General features: G+C 50.8%; 1 protein-coding gene across 7 annotated transcripts in view; it reads left to right on the top strand.

Moving 5' to 3' along the window:
• Prdm16 (PR/SET domain 16) overlaps positions 1-26754 on the top strand; it is a 317272-nt gene that overhangs the window by 108915 nt on the left and 181603 nt on the right. For all 7 annotated transcript variants that reach the window (XM_052715988.1, XM_052715990.1, XM_052715992.1 and 4 more), the window contains exon 2: positions 724-1073. In XM_052715988.1, the coding sequence (XP_052571948.1) occupies positions 724-1073 (350 nt within the window). The remainder of the gene's footprint in view (positions 1-723; positions 1074-26754) is intronic.

The raw sequence follows: 26754 nt of genomic DNA on the forward strand, positions 1-26754 counted from the left end.
GCCATCACAGCCTTAGTGTACCAAGGTGCTTGCTCCTTTTATATTCCAAGTGGCTCTGTCTTGATGTTGACCTTTGACCCTAGAGAAAACCCATGATTAGCTGGGGACCCTCATCCTTTTGCTCAGTCCTGTGACCTGCAGCTCAGGTACCATGTCCGTGGCCTCATCTATTTCTAATCTGCCTTGAGGTCACCAGGAACTTGCAGAAACCCCAGACAGAACCTGGCTATCCCTGTGTGATGTCTGGAGTAGCTTTACGCTGGGGTGGCAGTTTTTAGCAAAACTCAGATTCTGAATTTCCTTCAAAACATCCGAGTTCCCCAATCTCTGAGGCCACAGATGAGCACCGGGATGATCCCACAGCAAATATGTCACCATCCCTATGACAGCCACCGTTGCTGCTTCTCCATAGCAGAGCCGGGCAGTGCATCCTCAGGTGGCTACACAGATGAAGTCGCCTGCTTCTCACGTGAACAGTGAGGGAGAGCTTGGCTGTGCTGCCTGTAGCACGCTGGTTCCTGGAGGAGCCTGGTGGGGTCTCCTCCCTGGGGCCACTGGCACTGCATACCTGCTGCCAGGTTTGGGGTGGTGCAGAGGTGGTATCTGCCAGGCAAAGGGTAGCAGTCAGAATTCTGCTGGACCTCTGGTGCCCTTGGGTTCCATGAGGGCCACATCTTCAGGGAGTCCCTTCCTATAGACGCTGATGCTACATTATCTCTTTAGGTGACGGTGACGTTGTAAATAATATGTATGAACCCGACCCAGACCTGCTGGCCGGCCAGAGTGCCGAGGAGGAGACTGAGGACAGCATCTTGTCCCCCATCCCTATGGGGCCGCCGTCCCCCTTCCCCACCAGCGAGGACTTCACTCCTAAGGAGGGCTCGCCCTATGAGGCTCCTGTCTACATTCCTGAAGACATTCCAATCCCACCAGACTTCGAGTTGCGAGAGTCCTCCATCCCAGGAGCTGGTCTGGGGATCTGGGCCAAGCGGAAGATGGAAGTTGGGGAGAGGCTTGGCCCCTATGTGGTGGCGCCCCGGGCCGCACTGAAGGAGGCCGACTTTGGATGGGAGGTGAGTATGCTCAGTCTGAGCATGATTGATCGTGGCCATTTATCTTGTGTTCAATCTATTTATAAAGCCGGTGCAGCCACTGCCCCAGGCAGGAGGCTCGGTCTGTTGGAGAGAGAGCATTCGAATGTCACATTTCCCAGGGTTATTTTATCCAGCAGCTCGCATGACGTGACTCAGAAAACATTGCAGTCCCCTCGGACGCCCATCAGCCCCGACGGCTGAGGCACCCTCTTCCCGGAAATGTGTCTTTTATGAGCTCATGTTTTAAAACATCTCAGGCCTCCTACTAGATGGAGGTACTAACCCACCCTCATTACCAGATAGTTGAATGTTCCAGAAACAGCAGCAGCTTAATGCTGAGAAGTCTCCATCAGGTTGAGGCAGCTTACAAAACAGGCCTGGTGGCCATGTAGCTCCACAAACTAACACATTGACAACTCCTGGCCACCCTTAAAGGGGAATCCACTCTCAGATTTGGGAGCAGAAGCCTTGCCTATTTAAACCTCCTTATCACATCTCCATGGACCTTTATGGGGCTGGAGCTCACGTGAGTTAACCTGCAGGTGGGTTGGGAAGGATGGTGTGTTAGGCAAGAGAGTGCTAGGTGTCCCTCCAAACCAGAAGCATCCTGAGGTGTCCGCTCAGGCCATGGGGGCACACTGAACCCTGCTTTGAGGGGGCTTGTCAGGGTGGCCTCATGGGAAGTAAGAATGCCACAAAGGCACGTTTTCCTGTAGGCCCCAGCCTTCCTGCGGCCCACAGGGCTGGTTTCCAGTGGTAGTTTTGGCAGGAAGCCTGCCTGGGTGGAAAGCAGGAATGCAAATCTAGATTCCTTTTGGTGTTTCACAACCTCCACAAGTGCCTGCACCGAGGTCAGTGCCAGGGAGGGCAAATGGTCCAGGGCAGGGAGAGAGCCTGCTAGCCTGCAGTGATTCCCTAGCCATGGGGCTGGGGTTGGTGTCAGGTGGGACAAGGGTCTACCTCTGCTCTGTCTGCCTCTCTCAGACCCTTGACAACCTTGAGAAAGTTTTCAAGCAGATCTGGATGTTGGTTTTCTTTGTAGAGTAAGGAAAGACTTCAGGCCTGGCATTTTCTCCCTGGCTATTTTACAGTCTCCAAAGTTTGCACACTAAGACTCCACAGCCGCCTAGAAACTCTGATGAAATGTCCTCTTATGCGTAGTTTCCTCTTCCAGACCTTGGGAAACTCTGGATGCTCCAGCAAGCACCACGAATTTCCCTTGGTCCTGTCATGTGTAAAGCCTTTTGCAGGGATAGTGTTGAGAGCCAGGGGAGTTGATGCATCTGCTGGTGGTAGCTAGATCACATTCATAGGCTGTTGATGTGCCCCACAAAACTGAGGCTGAGTGCCTGGTCCTCTGGGTGTCTCAGAAGACAGGGTCTTGTTTAGTTCACTGTCGAGGGCACCGAGGCTCTTATCTGAGTGTGAACCACCCTCACTTGTCCTTCAGAGAGCTCGGAGGGTCCAGGTGAGAAGCTGTGTTGACCAAGTGGGTGTGGAGATGGGTGAGTCCAAGTATGGTGGGAACTGTAGCTCAGTAGCTAACTTGGCATGTCTTCAGTCACCAGAGGTAACAGATGCAGGGGATGGGGACCAAGGTTGAGATCATCTTTGGGTCTGACTGGCTGGGTCAGGGAAACAGGTGAGGCAGGAGAGGAGAGTAGGAATCCCACCCTTCTAGTGGGCACACACTGTGCTTTGTGGCCAAGGAGAGTGTTTTTAAACAACATGGCAGTTGAGTACTTTGGGCTCAGTTGGATGTGGCTTTGTGGAGAGCCTCTCCACCTTCCCTGCTGGCGTGCTGGAGACGGTTGAAGGGTGTTTGTTTAACGCACTTAAAAGATCTTCACTATTTAATCAGTAGGCGAGCTTTTAGATGCTTGGAGGGTAAACAAACCTTGGTAATAGGTAGTTCTTTGGATGACCTTGAAGTGACTTTGTTCTTGTCTGCTCTGCGGCTGATACAAGTTTCTGTTTGATTTTGGTTTTAAAAGAAATGCCCCGTATCACAGTGGCTCCCTGGGTGCCAGGCCTGGTACAGGCTGTCGCTATCACGCCTTGGAGTTTGCTGGCTTTTGCAGTCTTGTTTACTCTGTGTGGAGGTATTTGAGAGTGAGTCGTTCCCCTCCCCCCCATTTCTACCAAGAGCTTTGTCCCATGGTAGTGCCCTGACAGCTGACTTTCAGGGAGGTGCTTAGAAGTAGCTGCTCCCAGCACTGCCCTGAAACTGTTGCAGATGCACCTAGCATTAGCTCATCTAACCTTGTTCAGGCAGCCATCGCCTGTTTCTGTGACCCTTTTCTGGGCTTTGTCCTTCCACGGCCAAGCAGTTAGTTGTGCCCTTGGGATTGGATCCTTGGAGCCGCTGGGCAGGACTGGAGTGGAAGCCATTGCTGTCCAGGGAGGAAAGAGGAGGTTCCCGGGGAGGCAGGTGGGAGCTCTCAGTTCCTGGAGTCAAGGATTAAGTCAGAAGTGGGTTCTGTTGAGTCCCACGGGCTGGAGCCTCTGGGCCTGGGGAAAGCACTGAGACCTCCTCTCCTCACATCTTTACTCTAATTTTCCCGTGTGTGAACTATACTTCTTCATGGCCCTTCCACTGTTTCTTTGTGCTCCTCGAAGTACAGAGGCAGCTCAGTGAAGTCCGTGAGTTCTGGTACCCCTCCTGGCTTTTCCTGACTTACTCAGGCTGCATGCCTTTTCCCCTGATCATGGCTCAGGACAGAAAGAAACCCCAGGACCCAGGGCCCAGTCTCTCCTGGGTCCCGAGAAAGGGGCCTCTGTTAACTTCCCCAGCTACTTACACAAGGTGGCCTAGCTACTAACCCTCTGTGCCTCTGCAAGTGCTGAGAGAGGCAGAGGCCACCAGAAAAGTGTTAATGTGCAAGTCTGTTGAAGGCTGGGGGACTCCAGTCAGTCTGGGGCAGTGTGAGGCATGCACGGGGCGTAATCTCAGAATGGCCCCAGATTGCATACGTAATTATTCACTCTCACCCTCATAATTAAGTTCTGTGAATCAGAGTAATTGAATTTTGTGATCATTAACGTGGTACTCATTTGCTGCAAGAGAGCAAGCGGTGACATTTTAGCAGAGATGACAGATGAAAGCTAAGGAGGGTCCGTTCTGTTTGGCTTCCCTGAAGAGTGGCCCAGGAGTGGAGTGCACCAGTCTGGCCGGTCTGCACTCCTGAGCTTGGGTCCTCTGCAGAGCCTGCAAACAGAGGGAGTCACTCTGTGGTCTTCTGGTGGACAGCTTGAAGTGAAGGTCAGACTTACTGTTTGTGCCACACTTGGGAGGCTGTGGCAATCTTGACTTCCTTTCTGAGAGCAGGGTTCTTGTTTCAGACGATACAGTGAAAAGATGGGTATCGAGGCCCGGCTAGCATGAGGTTTCCCCACGTGGGTCAGACAAGGATGACTATGCAACCCATGGATCAGACTGCGACAGGGGATGGCCTTTGACTTCCTGCCCCTGGTGGCGAGGCACTCCCACCCCAGGACTCCTTTGACAGAGCCAAGCTAGGGTGCAGCTGCCGAGCCTGCCCTGTTCAGTGTTCACATGGGGCTCAAAGCCCATCCCTCGTCCAGAATTGGCCTTGGCGGCTGCCTCTCTTGTTTCCTCTCATATATATTCCTTCCCTGAATGCTTTGGGACCACCAGGTTATGGCTCTTGGTCGTTTTGGAAGGAAGCATGTCTGATGTCCTGGGCCTGGCTGAGGGTCTATATGTGGGTGTGGGTGTGGTTTCAATGGCTGGACATCCCTGTGGGCTCTGTCCCAATTCCCAGGCTCCTCCATCTGGCCACCATCCCTCCCCCGCCCCATGTCATGCCCTGCTTACTGACACGAAGCCTTGCACTCACCCTGCCGGTGGGAATAAATCACCCCGTGATTGCATTTTATTGCCCTGAGGTCTGCAAAAGCAATGATTTTGATCATGTGTTAAGTAAATTATGACATTTATCATCGTGCTATTTATTTTGCTAATTAAGAGATGGCTGCTGTGACAGCCCAGAGGGATGGGCTATGGATGGGCTGCTCAGAGGCCACCTGCCCCAGGCAGGGTCTGCAGCTGTGTGCCTGAGCTTGCTTGAGTAAGGCAGGGTACCTGGGGAGGCACCAGAGACAGGCTTCTCACTGACAATGCCCACTCCTCTCCAGAGTTAGACTAAGTTCTTGTAGAGGATGTCTCCAGAAAGTCACTCTCTGAGATTGTGTTGAGCCTGTGATTGACACACAAACATCATCTGCTGAATGAATGTGTCTCCCAGTGTTTAAGAGGTATTAATGTGAACTGATGGGGCTTCAATCCTCTCAAGAATTTGCTCAAGTGGACTGCCTCATTCCCTGGAGTGAGGGTCTGAATATTAACACATGCATTCATTTATTCAATCAACAAACAGGCCAAGGGAGCAGGGCACTCTGGGGAGATAGAGGAAACAGCCTGGAGGCCTCAGCCTGCCCCATTCCTCCCTCTATGCTGCAGTCATGGGGTCCTCTGCCAGTTCCTTCAGGGTTCCTGAGACCCACAGATGTGTTTGGAGAGAGTCAAGATCTACTTATCACTTAGGGACCCCTGAGCTACCCTAATGACCAGAGATGTCAGGGCTGGAATACACTGTGGGGGAGAGCCGCCCTCTCCCTGCGGTCAATTCTGAGAAACTTCTGCACATTTAACATGACCCATTCACTCCAGACACCAGCCTTGAGTAGCTCAGCTGGAAAGGATGTAATGTGTGCTTATGTATGTACATGTTAGCCTTCTCTGCACATTGCAGGGACTTGCTGTCTGTTTCCTGGGGAAGGCAGAGGTATCCACACAGTGTAGCCTTAGCCTCTAGCCCCTCCAGACCCCTTCAGGATGAAGGTCTTCTAAGAGACTGTTAAAGCCACAGTGACCTAACATTAGGTGGCTGTACCAAGAACCGTCATCTCCAGACATTGAGAACATGCACTCGGGATCCATTGCTCAGGCTAAAATCAGTCCCAAGGCAGGAGAGATAAATAGGTAGGTTTGCCAGTTCCCAGGGAGCAGCCTGGCCTGCAGAGGGAATGGACTGCGATCTTACCTCAGGACCCCAGCTTGGGTCTCAGATTCAGCTTCAGGATTCTCAGAGGCAAGCAGCCTTTGTCCTCTCTCCTCCAGCCTTCACAGACTCTCACATCAAGATTTTTTCTTCCACTGGACTTGTCCCTAGACACACAGACAGAGGCATCTCCCTCCCAGCATGGCTGTGCTTTGGGGAACCTTCTACTTCCTGCTTAACTTTAGACTGAAGTCCTGGCATTGGGCTCTGACCACCGAGAGTCTAGGGATCACCTGTATCTCTACTCTGCTTGGCCTTGGCTGCTTTGGGAGACCATAGCAAGCAGATCTCATTGTGGGCTCTGAGCAGAATTCTGAGCTCAAATCCTGTAGAGATCCCCACAGATCCTGGATTAATACTGATCTTAGAGATAGAGGAAACCCTGGGAAACACCCTCCTACTATGCATGTACATTCCCACCAGCTAACACCCCTCCATCAGAAGCTGCATGCTTGGCCTGTACTACTTGATTAGGTGGTCTCTCATCATGCAGGACTTAGGCAAAGAAGTTGTAGATTGGGGTGTGGGGCTGAAAATTGTATCTTTTTAAGGACGCGTTTTGGTGCTGGCGAAGGAGCCAGAGTTAGAAGAGTCTTCATGAGTCCCAGGATGAGGCGTGTCTTGCTGTCAGTCTGTGTCCAGGAAGCAGTGAGCTCCCTCTGATGAGGGAATCATCTGATCTGCCTGCCCTTTCTGATCCCATAATGGGTGCAGGAGAAATGGAGTTCAGTTTAGAGACCCATGCACGAAGCCCATGACTGCCCCAGAGCAGCCCACGAGTGCAGTGCTGCCCCAAGGCCTTCTAGACAAAGAGATTCACTGAGTCACCATGTGCTTGTGGACAAGATCCCTAGTGACTCATGTGTATAGCAACATTTGCCGGACAGTGAATGCCCAGTGGAGATGTCAGCTTGGGAAGGAGGCAGCTTACAAACTCGTTGACCTCATTCAAGTCACCATATAAGTCCCAAACAGCAGTGGGAGAGTATGACACCCTCCCCGCTCAGAGCCTCGTGCATTTCCCTCCTAAGCACCAGGCGTCTTCAGATTCCACAGGGCACGAGCAGGTACATACACCCCTGCAGATCTGCCATTCCCTTTGGAGCTGCGTGCTCCAAAGCAAGGCTGGGTGTCCAGGGCCAACTAGTCAGAAGGCTAGGGCTTCCTAAACTGATGCTGGAACTGTCCGTAGCTATGAGGCCTTCAAGCTCTCCATTCTCTAGAAGACTTGGTGCAGGGTCTAGGGTGGCAGGAAAGGCAAGCTGGGCACAGACCCAGTGTCTATGCAAGTCGCCCAGGAAGTGAGTCTACCCAGCTTAGCAATTCCAACTGAGTTTGCCAAGAAAGATTTGGAGATGACAAGTTAATGTATCAGGCCCTGTGGGTCAGAGGCCCTTTGGAGTCCCTCTTAGGCATCTTGGTCTTAGAACTAATATATAGGGTCATGGCTCTCACCTGACTGTTTGTTGGTATCATCTGATCACTTCCAACAACACAGGAACCCAGACTCACTCTGGGAGGGGCTGGTTATCTCTGTTTGTCAGGAGCATTTGGGTTTAAGACCAAGAGTCCTCACAATCATCCAGCAACAGAACTTGTGACAGCTCCCAGAGGTTATCATCCACAGTCAAGGTCTATAACAACTGGCCTAGGAAAGGAGAGGGACAGTCCCTCTACTTGTTTGATATCCCACCAGAAGGCCCAGCATGAGGACAACTGTGGCAGGGCATGTTCTGTGTACCTGGCATAGAGGCCATGAGAGGCCGTGTAGGGTGGGCAGTGAAGGGCATTACACTGCTCAGCAGGCAATGCTGCTTCCAGAAACAGGCATTCTTAGGAGCTACCTAGGTCCTGTGTGTCACTCAATACCATATGGAAAGACCAGCGCACAACACTCAAGGCCTTCCTCATATACTCATGCAGGCTCACACTCCCAGGAACACTCAGACACAGATGGGCACACCTGTATACTTACATGCTTCCATGTGTAGGACAAGCTTAAGCCATATAGCAAGGGTTCTGGAATTCTGCCTCCCACTCGGGGGCTTCCCTCACCTCACTCTCTGGCACCCTGCTGGGCGCACCCTTGTCTTCCTTCAGCTCTTGGTGCCGCTTGTTATGTCTTGTTCTGTGATCTACCAGTGGAAGGGCAGTGCCACTGAAGGTATTGGATGGTGTGAATCCTGGGCAATGGGTCCTGGGCAGGGAGGCCAGCAGGGGCCCGCTGTACCTGGGATGGCCACACCCTCTAGAGCAATGTTTCTCAGCCCTCCTAATGCTGAGTCCTTTTCATACAGTTCTTCATGTTGTGGTGACCCCCAAGCCATAAAATTATTTTCATTGCTACTTCATAACTGTAATTTTGCTACTGTTATGATATCTGATGTGAAGGATGTCTGATATGTGACCCCTGTGAAAGGGTCATTTGGCCCCATAAAGGGGTCATGACCTATAGGTTGAGAACCACTACTGTAGGGCTTTTTAATGGTGGTTCCCGTCTCATCTAAAAACCAAACTCATCTTCTGATTATGCTTTTTTTCTCTGGCCCTAGAACTTTTCAATGCTTGGCCCTCCACCTAGGCGCTTCACGTACCCTCGATGCAGGGCAACTTCTTTTTGTCCAGTTGCTGGAGAGATTTATTGAGGCTAAGACATGCTGTGGGCTTTTCTTCCCCATGACAATTAGGAATGTGCTTATGGAGGCAAATGAAATATCTGAAACCACTGAGGGCCCCGCTGAGCAGAGGCTCCTAGGTGGATGCCATGAAACCTGACCACGCGATGGTGCCTGAAGGGCCCTTTCCCAGCCTCAGCCCACTGAGCTCAAGACCCCTCAAGATCTAGGGGAAAAGCCACATAATGGCCATTTCTCCAGGACGACTGTGGGACCCAGTAGCCAACCTTTCCTGCCTCTCCCAAGCACACTGACAGCAACCCCACATTTTCCAGTCCAGGAATGCCATGGAATCCTGTACTATCTTAGGCCCAGCTCTGAAGCCGAGTTTATAAGGAATTTTAGAAAAAAGGAGAAAGAATGACTAAGAATACCTCCCCGGTGGCTCTCCTTCACTTCCTTAAGGGGTAATAACTCAGCAGCAACCCGGCAGAGGGCTCTTTCTTTAAATAGAGTGTTCTGATTCACAGGCGAAAAAGGGAAATAAATGTTTTCTTTTCATATTCGAGAGACATCCGCGAATGCCAACTTCTTAAATGGTATTTTGCCATCCGGCTCACACACCACCCCAGTGACAGCAAGCGCCCATCCTGACTCGGAATGCTGGTAGTGCGCTGACATGTGAAAGTATGGGGTTGAGGTGGAGTGGGAGGTCCCAGCAGAGGGGGAGGCTGGGGTAGAGGAGAAGGTGGGCTACTCTAGGTCTTGGCTCAGTCTGCCTGTGGTCCCTTGAGGTTGTCTGTGGAACAGAACCCTTTGCTCTTCCCTCTTTCTCTCCTATCGCCTGCCTGCCTTATTTCCTCAAGGAAAACAAGGGCTGGGCACTAATGAATGCTCACAGAGTCACCTGGGCTGACTCTGCCTGGCAAGCCTGATGAGCTGGGCCAACTGGGCAGAGGGGGAGGCAGGGCACTAAGCAGGGACTGACTGGGCCCCTGCCCAGGTCCACATAAGGCCCGTTCTACTCAGGGTGCTCTCTCCTAGCAGCACTGTGATTAACACATTGCTGCCATCCTTTGGCTGAGAGGACGCCAAGGCTAAGGGTCCAAGGAAGCCAGGCTCAGCAAGCCAGGCGGGCGTGGCCACTTCCCTCCCCAGCCACTGCTCTCCTCGCTCCTGGGGCAGGAAGCTGACCTGCTGATCGGAGGAGCGGAGAAAGGAAAGCCTGGTTTAGTGACCATGTGGGGAAGTGATGTGTAGGCCCCACAGGAAGGTCTGAGTCTGCTTGGGGTGAGACCCAGGCTGGGCTCCAGCATGGCCAGAGCAGAGTCCAGTCTGAGTCCTGATTCCTTGAGTGTCACTTTCTTCTCAGAGCTGTGATTGCCTCTCTTGTAAAAACAAGTTCTCAGTCCCTGCTCTGGGGACTACAGCTGGGCCAGGCCAGGACCACTTAGTGCTCACGGTGTCTGTGACATAGAATTCTTCAGATGACAGGGAGAGCCATCGACCATCCTGCAGATACCTGTGAGGGTTCAGCAGCCTCCAGGATGCCCATGGTGAAGTGGGCAGTCTTCAGAGGACAGGGGTGTGTTCAGGCAAAACCATGTGGGGCTCTGGCCCCAACAGCCCATAGCACAGTGTCTAGACCTCCCCATCCCACAATGCACCTTGGTCTTGGAGTCTCTGAAGCAATCTTTAGAGAATTGCCCCAATGCCCTCCCCATCCAGGGCACTTTCAGGATGCCAGTTCTGGAAGCACCTCTATCCACAGGGATAGGATGCCTGTATCTGGGCCCAGGAATCTGCACAGCAACAGCAACAGAAGTGGGCACTTGGTACCTGCCTCGAATGTCTCTCTCTGCTGGTGTCCTCTCACACCTCTCCTGTATGGCCCTCTAGCAGACCCGGCCCATGGTGTATACCCAGTCAACATGGCAGTCTGGTAATCTTGGAGCCTTGCTGTGTTGCTGGGATGAAGTTACGGAAGGCTTGGAGGATGCTGCCTGTGCCAGCCAGGGAAGGGCAGGCACAGCACAGGGGTTCAGTCTGCACACCCGCTCAGCATATCCTCACAGGAATAACCTGGGCTGCTCTGGGCTGACCCTTGGAGGCAGAAAGCAACCAGACCACCAAGGCTGCAGGAACTGTTGTGTCAGTCATTTGCACTCCCAACCGTGGTTTTTGTAAGGAGCAGGATGAGCCAGGAGGGCAGCCCTCTCTCGGGTGTCTCCCTGGGGAACCCAAGCCACCATGCTGACATCTGTCCCTTGTGAGCCCTCCCGCCCCCTGTACAGGGTCAAAGAAGAGCCCAGGCATTCCAGGCCATGAAAGGTCTCTCCCTGGGCCTGGGTGGAGACATGAGCCTGGGGGCTCCCTCCACAGGCAGAGGATAGCCTCACTTGGCGCTTCTCTCTGGCTGTGTCTCCTAGCACAGGCTTGTGCTTTTAATATGTTCCAGCCACCTTGGCTTCAGCCAAAGACGAGGGTGACGCTGCCACTCATAGGCCACCAAGCACCTCAGGGTGCACCTGTGCTGTCTTCCTTTGCACAGCAGCAGGCAGGCAGGAATTGTTTGGGCCTGGAAGGGAACCCGTGAATGGGTTCTCTCAGCCCCTGAGCCTGAGGATTGAGTTTGTCCTAAATGAAGTCAGCAGCCGTGTTCAGCAAAGTTCATCCCAGAGTTCTCTTTGGCCAGGGTGGGGGTGACCCAAGTTCCCCACTGAAGCTTGGGAAATGGCAACACTCAACATCTTCCTGTACAGTGGAAGGTTTGTTTGACATGGCCTGGGCTTCTCTTTACATTGCTTAAAATCTTTGTCAGGGATGGAGATGTGGCTCAGTTGGTAGAGGGTCCACCTAGCATTCATGAAATCTCAGTTCCATCCCTAGCACCATATAGACCATGTAGCATATGGGAAATAAAAATGGGTTTCAGAAGTTCAAGGTCATTCTTAGTTACATAGCAAGTTTGAGGCCAGCCTGGGCTGCATGAGAGACTTTCTTAAACAAACAAACAAACAAACAAACAAACCAACAAGAAACAAGAATCTAGGTCACATGTACGTGTGTGTGTGTGTGTGTGTGTGTGTGTGTGTGTGTGTGTGTGTGTGTGTGTTTGTGTGTGTATGTGTGTGTGTTTGTGTGTATGCATGCACTCAGGTCATAGTCATGGGTCAGTTTGAGGGGGGCACCCTGTACAGGCCCCCCATCACCTATAACACTGAATCAAGACCACCTGCACACTATGACTTTTCCCTGTACTCCAGCAGTGGCTGGCTGTGCCATCAATACTTTGTGAAGGCCCCAGCCTCCACTGGCAGCAGCGGCAGCAGCCCAGATGTCCCCAGCTGTACCCCTCCGCCAGCCGGTGCAGGGCAGGGATTACCAGCCCTGAGCAGGGCCACGGGAACCACCTTTGTCTGCCTTTCAGGCTGTTTCTCCTTCTGGGCTAATGCCCAGTTTAATTGTACATCCTATTGTGTCATCCCTGTTCAATCATGTTCAAAAATACCTACATCCACTCCTTTCCCATTTAGATCTCTCCAAAGTCCATTCTGTCTTATCAGCACAGTAATTTCACGAGCAGAGCTAAGATTTCTGCCATTTAGGCCCCGGGCATTGTCTGACGCCGCGGCAGCTGAGATAAACCCTCACCCAGAACAAAGTCGAAATGACCTTTTACAAGTAGAAGCAGCCTTGTTTCCCTCTAGACTAATTTATCAGCCTTCGCTTCGGCCTCTGCGCTCAGCAGACGCCCGAAAGAGTGCTGGGAAGAGTGGGGGAGACGGGATTAGGATGCTTGGCTGGTTCCTGGATTTCAACAGGCGCCTCTGGAGCCATTGGCCGCCCGTGGCCTCAGGAAGTGAAGGTAGGCCCACAGGCTGGAGGATCAGCAAGATGTGTGCTGAAAAGGGAGGGGCCCCTGGGTCTAGGTACCCAGGAGATATGGCCAAGACCTCCCCAGCCTCCTTCAGCACTGAAATACAGCTGAGTAGGCCAGACTGGGGACATATAAAATAAAGAGAACACAGAGGCCACCGGTGCCTGGAGTTACCCTGCCACTGATTTCATCCTGAGTGTGCTGACCCCAGCTCTAGCACTCTGCTTACGGAGCTCTGCCCTCCCTGCCCCCTCCACAAACAAGTATCCATGAGAGGCTGCTTGGGCTCCCAGGCTAACCAAGTTTATAGTTCTAGAAGGTTCCAGCAGGCCTGTCTACTACAACTTAGCTCACTGGCCCCTTCGGATATTAGCATCCTGAAGAGTGGGTGTCTTGTGAACCCCTTGTGCATGAAGATCTGTGCTTTCAGACAACTGACCAAATCCATAGCAAGAGGGGATACCTGGGCATAAGCCCCAGGGATACTCCAGGACTTAATGACAAAGGATGCCATTTTGCTGGTCCTGGCACCTGTCCACTCTGTGATGTGACCTGTAATATATCTCAGAGAGACCACTGGAGACGTACTCTCCAGTGTGAGCCTTTGATGGCCAGTCCACCTGTAGCACCTTGAAAGCACAGCTGAGCAGGGCTCTCAAACTGGAGCCCATGTGTTCTGTCACGCTCTTGCCACCGGGCAATGTCCACAGCATCTAGGTGGGGAGGGACATACAAGGGGCCACCCCAGCCTAAGGCAGCACATCTCCACTTTTCCTTGTAGAGGCGTAGGGCTCAGTCCACATTTCTAGCAGAGACTGTGCTTTGACTCTAGCCCAAGGCCTGAGAGACAGAGTTCTCATACCACAATGGAGACAGGACCTGGGGTGAAGAACAGTGTGGGTCTGGAGGAGGATGATGCGGGAGGTTGTACCAATCCGGCCAAGCCTGCTTGTGTAGAAGATGCCAGTCCAAGGCCCTTAGACCGGAGGCCAAGCTTTCAAAGGTTATCCCATATCCTTTTGGTTTTGCTCTTGGGTAGTTGGCTTTCCCACTGCTGTCAAAGCTGATGGTTAATTCCAGAGCATCCCCACCCCTCTGCCTCTGAGAAGAGCTCCACATGGGATCTAGCCTTGCAGAGTTCAGACTGGACTGGAACAGCCCTGTTCATCTAGTAGCAGGGGACGTTTCTTTTTTTTTTTTTTTTAATTTTAATTTATTTTGCAATACAATTCAGTTCTACATATCAGCCACGGATTCCCTTGTTCTCCCCCCTCCCATCCCCCTCACCTCCCCCCCCCCCCAGGGGACGTTTCTTAAGTGAAGTATCACCACAGGCTTTAGTCAGAAGGGCCTTCTGGCTTCTCTGGGCTTCAGGGGGAAAGTGCTTCATGTAGCCCCAACTGACTTCAAATTTACTATGTAGCAGAAATGCTTCTAACTCTCCCGCTTCCTCCCCTGCATTCGGGCGGGGGGGGGGGGGGCAGCGTTTGCATACCATCACTCCCAGATTATTTGGTGCAGGGGATCAACCCACAACTTCGTGCCTGCTAGGCACACACAATGACAGCTGAAGAGTAGAGCACAGGTAAAGATAACAGAATTTCAGAGGCAGGTCTCAGTGCTGTGGAGAGGGAAAGGTGCTTCAGACTCTGGCTCGGAATGTGCTACCAAGACCCGTAGCAAGCTATTGAAGTCTCTGGGTCTCAGTCTCTCCACTTATTCAATTAGGACATTGAAATAAATTATCTAGCGATCCAGGTGGAGCTTGAATTCTGATGCTTTGTTTTGTTTGTTTGAGCAAAGGTTTCCCTGTGTAGCCCTGTCTGTCCTAGAACTCACTCTGTAGACCAGGTTGGCCTTGAACTCAGAGATCTGCCTACCTCTTCCTCCAGAGTGCTGGGATTAAAGATATGTGCCAGTACACCTGTTTTTGAATTCCAATGCTTGGGAGATGTGAGAATGGCATCTTGGGGAGTTTCCTTGACGGCCTTGATGGACTTTCCATTGTGGCCCTTCCCAAAGCTTTGTTTCTGCTATGAGCGCCTCCCTCCGTGATGAAGCCCCTGATGGGGAGAGGTGTCCCTAGCAAATGGACCCAGCTCCCTATGGCCTCCTCCTGAGAGGGCTGGAAAACTACTCTCTGAAAGCGTGTCCCTGGACTGTAGGCAGATTCTTGATGAGTCCATGCTGAAGTGTGTGTGGGGGGATGGGGGGGGGGGGGCTTCAGTGTGAACCTGCCAGCAGTTTCTCTGGTACCTGAGATAGGTTTGGTAGATCTTGCTGCCCAGTCTTTGTGGGTTTTTCAGAGTCATTGTTGTTTCTTGGGGCAAAATTGGTTAACTACACAGTGGAAAATACCTGAATCTTATGCATGTGACTAAGGCAGATGCCTGTTTTGGAGTCCCCAGGCTACTGTAGCAAACATTGGGCTGTGTTCTGGTATGGATGGGGGTGGTCTATTCTAGATCCCTCCAGACTTCTGGGGGCTCTCTGGAGTCACTGGCGTTCTATGGTTTGTAGATATGTCTTCCGGGATCTCCAGCTTTGTACTTACACAATCCCCCTGTGTATCACTGCCCAATGTCCCTGTCTTTTTTTTTTTTTTAATTATCTTATGTACATGTGTATTTTGCCTGCATGTGTGTCTGTGCACCATGGGCATGTAATGCCTGCAGAGGCCAGAAGAGGACATTGGATTACCTAGAACTGAAGTTATAGGTGTTTGTAAGCTGCTATGTGGGTATGGGAATCTAACCAGGGTTGCTGAAAGAGCAGTGTCTTAACTGCTGAGCTACCTCTCCAGTTCCAAATGTCTCCTTAACAGGATGCCCTCAAACTGAATGAAAGGGCACTATACTTATCCTAAGTCAATTCATCTCATTAGCAGAGACTGTCTCAAATATGATCTCATTCCCAGGTGCTGGAGGTTTGGGCTTTGGTGTACAGATTTAGTGTGGGGGCAGGGGTGGATGCACAGTTCAGCCTGTAACAGATCCCTAAGGGATCAAATATCTGGACTGAGTAATTCTCAAGTAGAAGAAATGACCAAAGATGGTACAGAGTCACACCTAAGCCAGAATGCCCTGCGGCCATGGTGATTCCCAAGATTCCTGGGACACAAAGAGTGAATGTACAGATGTATGTAGTAGTCCCAGGAGTGGATTAAATTTACTACTGTTAACAAATTGACCTCAAGGCCATGCCTGGTCATAACAGTAACATACTATTTTAGTGATAGCTCCTTTTTCAGTCTGTAGACTTATATATTATATATGTATAAGTGTTTTGCATGACTGGTGCCCATGGAGGACAGAAGAGGGAGTCAGATCCCCTGGACCTGGAGTTATGGATAGTTATGAACCATCATGTAGATTCTGGGAACTGGAACCTGGATCCTCTGCAAGAGCAGCAAGTGCTCTTAGCCACTCAGCCATCTTGATAGCCCCCAGGCTTAGGATTTTGATCCAGTTCCCAGCTTTGTCATACTAGGAACAAAATCTCACTTGTAGACACACTGGGGGACCTGGTCCCTGGCGAGTTCTAAAGATTTCTCATTTAGGCAGGAAGATCAGTTTATGAGTAAGCTATGGGCTATGGATTTTCAGGATAAAGATAGAAAGGAATCTCAGATTCATCCCTCTGGTTCTGAATTAGCAGAAGTGAGAAGAAAATACCCCATTCAAGGACAGGCACAGGAATACCCCAATTCCTGCTGGCCAGGTAGAATCAGCTAGCGGGGTTCAGACTGTTTATTGTTCATCTTTAAAGCCGGCGCTTTCAAACAGTGTAGTGACCTGCTTGACATAAGCACACTGTGTCCATGCCTGAAGACCACTCGGCCTGACCCACAGTGTGCGACGCTTGCCCTTGAAGGCTCTTGGGTGTCTAATTCAAAAAGGAAATGGTTAAAAAAAAATGGGCGGGCAGACAGGAAAGGAGTGGAAAGGGACTGAGACGCAGCAGTTGGCTAATTGGAATGGGGGACCCCTGTGTGGGGGGGCTACTAGGCCTGGACAATGTGCTCCGGAACGGGGGGCTGAGAAGGCCCGGTGGGATTATGATCGAATTAGTTGAAGTCAGAAGACCCCTGAATGAGGTAAAGAGAGGAAGGGAAATGAAGGTCCTGGTATAATGCTGCCTAAATGAGGGGCCCCATTCACTGCCATGAAAAGCCCGAGACTCCCTTTCTTGGGGAAGCGAAGACGGGCAAGCTCACTTTTGTTTGGCTGGGGGCGGGGCGCCCTGAGGACATACTTACCTACTGCCAGTGACAGGCACAGAAGGAAAATGGAAAATAATCCCAGGGCTGGCAGTGGGAACCCACAGGTTCCAAACGGTCCTCTGAGTTCCCCTTGGTCCCCAAGTTCAGCAGGGTCCACCATTCAAAGAAAACTGCCCCCAGCCTTGAGGTCACCAAGTTACACCATATAAAAGTTTGGAATTCCACGTAATTGGCTATATAGTAAAGAAACGTTTTTAAAGTTGCATTGGACAAAAACCTGTTATTAGAATCAGCAATAAAAAAATCTATAAAATGTAGAAGTGGACCATCCTGAAACTTGAATGGCAAAAAAATATGTGAAGAGAGGGAGGTGCCATGGGATTATAAAAAGAAAAGTGCTTAATAAAATGCCATGCTCAGTAAATATTTGTTGAATTCATACATTAATTAATTTTCCAGATGAGATTTGCCTAATCCATTTTTTAAAGAAAGTAAGGATTAAGAAGGACTCGGAATCTGATGACTGGGGAGGCCTGGCGGAGATGAAAGGCCCGTGCGTGAGGTTTGGGGCCCCACCCTCCTGAGGTGCAGCAGGCAGGCCTGCTTTCCTGGGGAGGCCTGGCCTTCTGTAATTGCCTGTTACACAAGCCTGTTTGCTACTGGAGTTGAGTTCCATCGCTGGAGAGGACACGGTTTCCATCCCCCACCACAGTGCTCAGCAAGTGCGTTCGTTGGAAGCTTTACCTACCCACCATATACCTGTGAACATTTTGTGGAACTTCCATCCCTTTTTTCCACTCACTGTTGGGACCCAGCACTGTCTCTCCTGAATATTTTCTTTTGGGTAGTTTAAGCCAAGGGACGGACTACAAATGGATTCGGGGCTAGCAATGTTCCACTTTTCCCCATCACCACTAGCCACACAGAGGTCTACATTTGCTGAGCTACAGAACTAGTGTGTGGTGACCATGGAGTGATAGCACCCTAGTGTGGATCCACACTGGTCTGGACTTACCCCTGCAAAGCTGATTGACAGCCCTGTAGAGCTTAGCAGGCCATGTCCAGCAAAGACTTTAGTAAACAACGAACTTAGATCCTATTCCTGGGAATGAGATACAGACAGCTATGTTATGAGATGAAAACTGGGCAGTTTTTAAGGACAGTAAATCTGTTTTTCTGACCCATGTCAGAAAAATTGTTCTGGGGATGCTCAGTCTGCCCTACCACTCAGGTCTCCCTACTGAACACAGTACCACCATTCCACCCCAAGTCTGTCCTTTCCAGTCCTCATGATATAAATGATGGAAGGAGACAGGGCTGGCTTCCTGAGCTCCGTGAGTCTGTATGGACAGCTTTGCCAATAGGCAAGACAGAGATGAGAGGAACAGACCCCAGAATTGTATCCTAGGGAATGAATTCCAGACATATTCTGGTCCTTCCCAAGTCTGTGTATGAGCCTCCACGCAACTCTTTCATGTATAGCTATGTTATCCTACACACATATAATTTCAAAAACCCCTTCACATTCTCTCTCTCTCTCCCTCCCTCCCTCCCTCCCTCCTTCCCTCTCCTCCTCTCCCTCTCCCTCCCTCCCTCTCTCTTCTCTCCCTCTCCGTACATGCGCACGCGCGCACACAGACACACACACACACACACACACACACACACACACACACACACACACACACAAAGGGATTCTTGGCCGAGTTTCTACAAGGAACCAGTATTCTATAGTGAGCTGGGCAAACGCTTTGGGACTGATGTCCGACCCTGAATCCTACATGTGGGTGAATATCCATGCATCTCAGGGAAGTGTGACCAGGACAGTCACCCATACCACCTCACAGCTGGTCACCATTCTAGATGTCTGTAAAGGCTAATACTGGCACAGCATGGACCCCAGTTGACCTGGAGGGAGGCTGGAAGCAGGAAGATGGGAGAGACATCCTGGCTATGAAGGGTGGGGTAACCAGGAACTGGGGCCACAGGCCAAGATTGATGGGCCCTTGGGGGGGCTTGTGCACTGCCCATACTGGGATTCAGAGGCCATCACACTACCTGTGAGTCTCATGATAGCTGGTATCCAGGAGTAGGGAGAAGTGGAGGGGGTAGCCTGCTGTAGTGGCCTCAGGTATGCATCCACAGAGCCCAGCTAGTCAACTCCCTGGCCTGCAGCCTCCAGGAGGACTGTGAATATAAGCTTTGTCTGAGGCCATTTGGTCTCTTTAAAAAGAAATTCTTATCCATATAGCTCAAGTTTCCAGTTGCAAGACGCCTCGTCCGCCCCACCACCTATACACCTCTCTCTCTGTAGTTGCAATGTGTAGGGCTAGGACTGGTTTGGGAGGGCAAGCTTTCCGGTCCCAGTGGCTTGACACCATGGATGGCGGCAGGAGGCAGGAAGGATTGCTTTCTGAGCCCTGTGCACCTGCGTGAACAGCTTTGAAAAGGAGGAAGAAAGGAGTTTAGTTAAGCACCTCCTTGTGAACACTGAAGATGGCTGTGCCCACAGAGAACACCACTCACACAGTGGCAGCAGCCATAAGCTCTTTGCCCAGTTCTCTGGCTCCCTGGTCCCTTCTTCTTGCCCCGTCTGATAACCATCGACAGAAAGACTGTCACTTGCAATCGAATAGCTGTATTGTCCGGGGTGGTGGGAGGCATGGGCACATGCTGATGTGCCATCTTCCTAGGGACCAATGATAGGAGCTTCTTCCCTGGAATGAAGTCCTGTTCTTTTTTCTTTTTTGGTTTTTTGAGACAGGGTTTCTCTGTGTAGTTTTGGTGCCTGTCCTAGAGCTTGCTCTGTAGACCAGGCTGGCCTCGAACTCAGAGATCCACCTGGCTCTGCCTCCCGAGTATTGGGATTAAAGGCGTGTGCTACCACCACCCGGCATGAAGTCCTATTCTTTATAACCCATTTCCTATGAGCAGAATTTTTTAGATAATTGTGAGCACAGGCTTTGCACAAGGCTATCGATCCTTTTCTATTACTCCAGAAAAAAGTCTTAGTCACAAAGCTCAAGTAGCAGGTGGTTACTGAGGCCGAGGCTGCCTGCAGGGTTACTGTCTTCTTCTGAAGCCTCTGGAATTCCAAGGAACCAGAAGAGACTCAGAAAGCCCTTAGGGGCAAACCTTGGTTCCATCCTGATAAAGTGGCCAAACCATGCTGGGCAGAACAGGCCTGGGCTTGAGTCCTAGCTCTGCCACCTGTTGACTTGGTAGCCTGAAGATGTTACTATGGTACTTCCTGCCTCAATCTGCCTGTCTGTTACACGGTCCTGGCATAAAGGATAGACTGCCTGACTCAGCACCCGCCCAGAGGTTCCATAGATCTGTTGGCAGCCCCGCAGGCCAGGATCCACAGTTTACTAGGGTGCCTCCCTTGGGGCCTTAGAGAGAGGTGAACCTTCTTTGCCCATTTTTTTTTCTACTGACACGTGGCCCTGGAGATCCTCTCTGCGCCTGTCACCTGTATGCCTCACCAATGCTATGATGGATAGCAGATCACCTTGCACAAGGCCACCAGGTCAGTGATGGGAGCTTTCCTCCATTTCCCCTCTTACAAGGAGCTCACCGGCCCCCAAGTACCCCATAAACTAGACTGTTTCTGAGAGCTATGGGGGAACCTTCCCCTTCCACACAAATAATGTTAGAAGGTTGCCATTCCCTGGGTTTGTAGTGATTGTCTCAACTGTTCTGAGCTGCCATCTGCTTCTTGGGCACGGGAGTGGGTTTGTCACTAGTCAGGGTGTTTTCACTAACAAGAGTGGGTTAGTGAGCAAGCCAGCAGGGATTCTGAAGGCCTCACGGGGAACACTCTGTGTTTTCCTGCATGTAAACTGATGTTGAGGGGCGGGGGGAGTGGCCTCTGAATGTGGAGTCAAAAATATGGGAAAGTGTTAGTTCCAAGGACAAGAAAAAAAATTAATTGTTCATCTGGTAGATGCTCATGCCTGAATGGCAAAGGAAAGGGTGATAAACAGGCAGAATAAATCATAAGGTTGGGATTTATCAAGCAGGCTTAAACATGACTGGAGTCTTGAGAATGCCCCTGCTTTCACGTCAGGAACACAGTTCTCTCATGGGCTGTCCTGACTCTCTCACCTGCTCAGGGTGACTTCTGACAGACTAGGGTCAGCTCACTCACCCCTTTCCATGGAGAAATTAGTGAAAGTCATATTCACTCATGTGTGCCCTGGAAGTGGCAGGCAGGACAGAGGGAGCAGGAAGCCAGAGATAGGCATGGAGCAGGCTGGTGGGCTGCCCTGGGCCCCCTCCTGCAGAAGCGCAAAGGAAGCTCAGAGCTGATCATCTCTCTGTTGAGTGTTCTAGAACCTTTGCTAATATGATTTATAGTAACTGCCACCTCCTGCTTGGGAACTAAAGCTTTACCATTGTGGACTTAAGGGGAAGACAGATGCGTGAATAGGTGGCTGGCCTCCCTGCAGTTCTTGAAGGTTTGTAGAACTTGTCCATAGGCCTCACTTACTTGATCTGTCTGTCTCTGAGCTGCTGGGATAAGGAATTCTTTCTCTGTGGCCATGGGGAAACTGAAGCCCAGGGAGATGTGAGACACTTGAAGATCCATGAAGGGACCAGAGCAGGCTCGGAATCCAGTCTCCCAACCTGAGGCTCTGGCAGACCAGCTGGAAGTGAGTAGGCATCGCAGAGAGAGAGTGACTTTCCTTTGCAGTTCTGACTGGCTCCTGTGCTGAGTGTCATCAAGGCTGCTGATAACATAGATCCAAGGCATGCTTTGAAGTGCAGACCTGCATGGAGCGAGCTAGGATTTAGGAAGGTTCACAGTGACTGTGTGCCATGGGGTCAGAAGACTGGAAGGAGCTCAACTCTGATGTCTAGATGGGCTCCTGGTTCTCTTCTCGTTCATAAGATATTCATATTTAGTTGCTTTTCAGTATTTATTTCCTTATTTGTCTATTACCAATTAATTTATCTATTCATTCATTAGGTATGTTCTTATAAATTAATTCATATAATACCTTTTAAGCACTCATTCTTTAGATATTTATTCATGCATTCATTATATCTTTACTCATCTTTACATATTCCTTTGTTAGTTGTTTATTTATTTAATATTTATCAGTTTGTCTATACAATTACTAGATATTTGTTTATTAACTCACTCTGTGTATGTTTGTTAATAACAAATTATTATCATTCTTTATTTTTTTTTTATTTTTTAATTTTTTTTTTTGGTTTTTTGAGACAGGGTTTCTCTGTGTAGCTTTGCGCCTCTCCTGGAACTCACTTGGTAGCCCAGGCTGGCCTCGAATTCACAGAGATCCTCCTGGCTCTGCCTCCCGAGTGCTGGGATTAAAGGCGTGTGCCACCACCCCCCGGCTATTATCATTCTTTAAATATTTATCTGCTTGCTCATCTTTATTTAGTAGATAAATTTGGCAAATTTATTAGCTATGAATTCATTCAACTTATATTTATATAGCCATTGGGTGTTTGTTTATCTGTTCATTTGAGATATCACAAACTCCTTAATGTGGTATTTCCCAGTTCTTCATTAGGTGTGTATGTCGTATTCATTCACAGACACCATGTTTGCCTGCTCACTGGTCACTTGCTTGTGTGGGTTGAGGGCTGCCGCCTGCCAGCGGTTCTGCCATCCATTCATGTGTGTCTAGGTAAAGCTGTCAATCTAAGATCTGAAGAAAGCATCGGTGAGCATCCAGTGGGGTGGGGTGGGGCCTTAAAAAGCTCTGGTGTGACGCAGACACTAGATGGTTCCTGAGAACAGCCAGTGTGGCTGAAAGGAGCCTTACTGGTAGAGCTGGGGTTTCAGCTGACCTGGAGGTAAGTGCTTCCTGGGGGCTGGGACTCTGTCACAGAGGCCCTGGTCTCCTCCTTGGTCTCACAAATCATGCAGGGCTATCTGGTCCCCTCACCTGCCAGGGCCACGCCACCACTGGTTCTCAGGGAACAGAGACTCCCACAGGTTCCATGGCTTCTGTGGCCTTGAGTGAGTATGTGGGCAGGGCAGGCACAGGCAGGAGTCTTCTGCTGCTGACGCCTCTGGGCTGGCCATGGCGGGCAAGATGGAGGCAACATGAAAGAGGAGACAATAAATGGCTTCCTACCTTGCTTTGATAATGGGTGAGCTTTCTGGATTGATTAATCCTCACATTGCCTTTGGAGCTTCAGTTGGGGAGTGACAGTAACGAGGCTCCCGAGGACTCCGCTAATTTGCACGCCATTCACCAGCTCCTGAAAACCCATCAGGGCTGCGGAAGGACTGTGGCGGTGCTTGACCTCGTTCAATGGGAGAGTGATACGCTGGGAAAGGGGCCAGTTTGCACAATGCCCCAAAGAGCAAATTGGTGGGGCTTTGTTCTGCCTCCTTTCCTCTTTCATACAGCCTGGGGCTAGTTAAGCTCCTCCTCGTCCCACCCAGGGATCAGGGCTTGGGTCACTCTTGGCTGCCTTTTTGGGTGATCCTGACACCCCCGCCTAGTGTGATGGAGGAGGGGGCACCCCCAAGAATCCTCATTGTGGCCCACCCCAAGGCTCCTCATCTCACTTTCTTGTACCTGTCCTGCTCTGTCATGGGGGTCTCAACTGGAACTAGCCCCTCCCACTTCTGAGGAGGCGGGACCTTCTGGCCTGTCTTAAGCCCCACCAGCTTCTTTGTCCCAGTGTAGGGGCTCCAGCACATTAAGATGACTGAGATGGGGTCCTTCTGGTTCCCGCCAGTTTTCCATAGCTACCTGCCCACAGAGATGCCCTGTTCTCTCTCCTTGGTCCTACCTTCTTGTCCCCTCCCTCACAGTTGGCCTCCAGGGACTGCAGCTGAGATGTGTCCCTCCTGGTAAGGAATCGCTTTTGCTGAATGGAATCCCTGAGCTTTTTCTTGCTGCCTCTCTCTACGAGTGCTCCCCACATATGTTTAGAGATACCCTGATAGTGGACTCATGTGTAGGGACTTGAGGGCCTTCCTGGAAGTAGGAAGGGTACTCACTTCGAGAAAGACCTGTCTTCACACTCACTTGCACTTGCTTCCGGGAGGGCTATACTTGCAGAAGTAGCTTCAGGTCACATCCTGCATGATGGCAACTCCCATTTTCCAGAAGGGAGCCACCACCATTAGCAGCAACAAACAGATTTTTGGGTCCCCAAATTAGCCAGCCAATGCTCCTTATTCAGAGATGGGAGGGAGGGGGGAAGAAACAATAGGCTACCTCCCCAAATCTGCGTGAATTAAACATGGCAAAACCATCCAGTCAGAGGCACATGTTTTGCTTAATTTGCCGACACATAATCCCAATGGTCTTGTTGGGGAGAAGGCTGTTCTACACAGGGTGGGGTGGCAGGATCACAGTACCACGAGGACTGTAATCTGCCACTCATGCTTGTCACCACTGGGAAGGTGACATGCTGGGTTTAGTTTTGGGGGCCTTGATGAAGCCTGTTTAGTTTCAGCTGAGAGCCCAAGGACTTACCTCAGGACTCAGATACTGTAAGTGCCCCCCACTCAGGACTAGCTATCCATGGTGATGCACTGAATACTCAGCCAGGGCACACCCTTCCAAGGAGGACTGTGCTATCCACTGAGGAAGTGGTTTTCCAGGACACTGTGATCTCTTGAGGTCACCTACAGACAAGGTCACCAACAAGGCTGGAGGCCAGGACTCTGGAGGCCAAATGCTGCCCTCCTGGGAGGCCTGGCTACCCCCCATTAATCCTACAGTTCCAGATCTTTATCAGGGCACACTGCCTGGGACATTAACTTGGAAGCATGCAGGTGAGAGGGTGTGCTCTGAGCCAAATGATGCAGCCAGGGGAATAGTGCCAGACAGGTGTCCAAGTCCCATGGAGTCACTTGGTAAGACAGATCTGGAGCCTGCACCTTCTCCTTTATCACAGCCCGCTGTGTCTGGAGGTCGCATGACTGACCTGGCAGAAATGTTTGCTGCAAAGGGAAAGCATAACAAATAGAAAAAGATTTCCTACTAGATGTAATCTAGAAACTTCTAGAACAAGATGGGCAACTTCCAGTCACCCTCTTTCTCTAAGCCAGCGATTCTCAATCTGTAGGTAGTGACCCCTTTGGGGGTCGAACGATGCTTTCACAGATATCATGCACATCAGATGTTTACATTATGATTCATAACTAGCAAAATTGCAGTTATGAAGTAGCAAAAAAATAATTTTATGGTTGGGAGTCACCACAACATGAACTATATTAAAGGGTCGCACGCAGGATTAGGAAGGTTGAGAGCCACTGCTCTAAGCAAACAGTGCTGGGTTTAGATGGTGCTGAGCAGCTGAGGTGATGGAGAACTTGGGGAGCTAGTTTCCAGAGGACAGCCCTGTCAGTCTCTTTGGGCCCAGACCCTAGATGGAGGACAAGAGCCATCTCTGTAGAAACTGCAAGACGAGATCGGCTTTTCCCTGAGATGAGTGTCATACTCAGAGGTGGGCACAGCATCCATCCCGTGTTCCTTCTTCACTTGGCATAACATGGTGGTTTCTGCCTAGCAGGCAGATGCTTGTGGGCAGAGGTCATCCTCACGGCCCAGTCCCAGCGGAGCAGAGCTTCCCTGGTAGACACAGGCCCAGAAGCAACCAAAGCCCCTGGCCTCACTAACTTGTCAACACCCTGTCTGTTATTGAGGTGTGTGTGCTGTGCCTGGTCCCCAAAAGTTCCCTTCAATGACTGGAGCCTGTGTAGGGATGCTGAAGCGAGCTGACAAAGGCCATCCCCAGAATGTCATTTGAACACACAATCCCCTCTGTTGACCTGTGACTACCTTTGTCCTGATGGTCAGTCCAGAGCTCTAGCATCATCTTAGGGGAGAGGGCCAAGTCAGAACCAAATTAGCATCTTGGGTAAAAATGTAAGTGAATGAGTAGGATGGCAGAGGAGAGAGGGTAAAATGGATGGGGCCCTGCCAGTGCAGCCAGCCTGCCAGCACAGCTTAGGACTTTCCTGAATTGGCAGGTAGCATTTGAACAGCCAGATAGTCCACCAGGCTTCGGGAAAGCGACTCTCTTGAGAATGGGGTCATTCTGGGTTCAGAGCCTGTAGACAGGAAAGGGTACGCTGGAGAAGGTGGGCATGGAGTAGGCAGGGGCCTCTGGGCAGGGCCGTCCATATTCTAGCATAGTAGTGGCAGCTCCATCCTTCCTCTACCAGCAGATGCCTGATAGGCAGGTGGGCATCGGCCCAAGGACCCCCACCCTGGCACACTGTCTTCCATAGACCTGTTAAGTCACTTGCCCATCAGTGCTGGTGGCTCTGAGGCCACACTTCCCTTCTATCCTTTCCCACTGGGCGTGGAGGGGTAGCTGAGGCCTTCTCCCTGCCAGCCCCTGCCCTCCTCCTCGGATGCCCTCAGGTCCCGATTCCCCCTCGGCTCTCACAAATTCTGCCCGTGTCCGCACCCTCATTAATCAATGTCAGCGCGGCGTCGGCAACAAGGGCTGCATTCTTCCTCGGCCCCTCAGCCTCTTACATCCCATTGTTCCAGGCCGATTCAGATGGCAAGAAAACAGCCCATGCAGCACATAAAAGAGATGAGACAAAAATGAAAAGAATCGGGGGAGAAAAAAGAGGAGGCATTTTCCCCCTGAAACACTCGAATAAATACTCAGCAATGATAATTTAAATTATTCATACATTTATGAAAACATCCATTGAAAGCCGAAGTGTATGATGCTCTTTGTCTCTGTCTCTTGTCTCTTGTTCGGGATTAATCTTTACTGTAACTCAGGCCGGCCGTGCCCCCCTTACAAAGGCCACACTCTCTTTCCATGGGAAAAATGTGTCCACATATCACAGTGAAATGTTGGGGGAGAAATTTGTGCTGATGTGGCAGTTGCCAGG

This window comes from Peromyscus californicus, unplaced genomic scaffold (assembly GCF_007827085.1).
Source record: "Peromyscus californicus insignis strain IS unplaced genomic scaffold, ASM782708v3 Scaffold_5__1_contigs__length_169319896, whole genome shotgun sequence".
Lineage (NCBI taxonomy): Eukaryota > Metazoa > Chordata > Mammalia > Rodentia > Cricetidae > Peromyscus > Peromyscus californicus.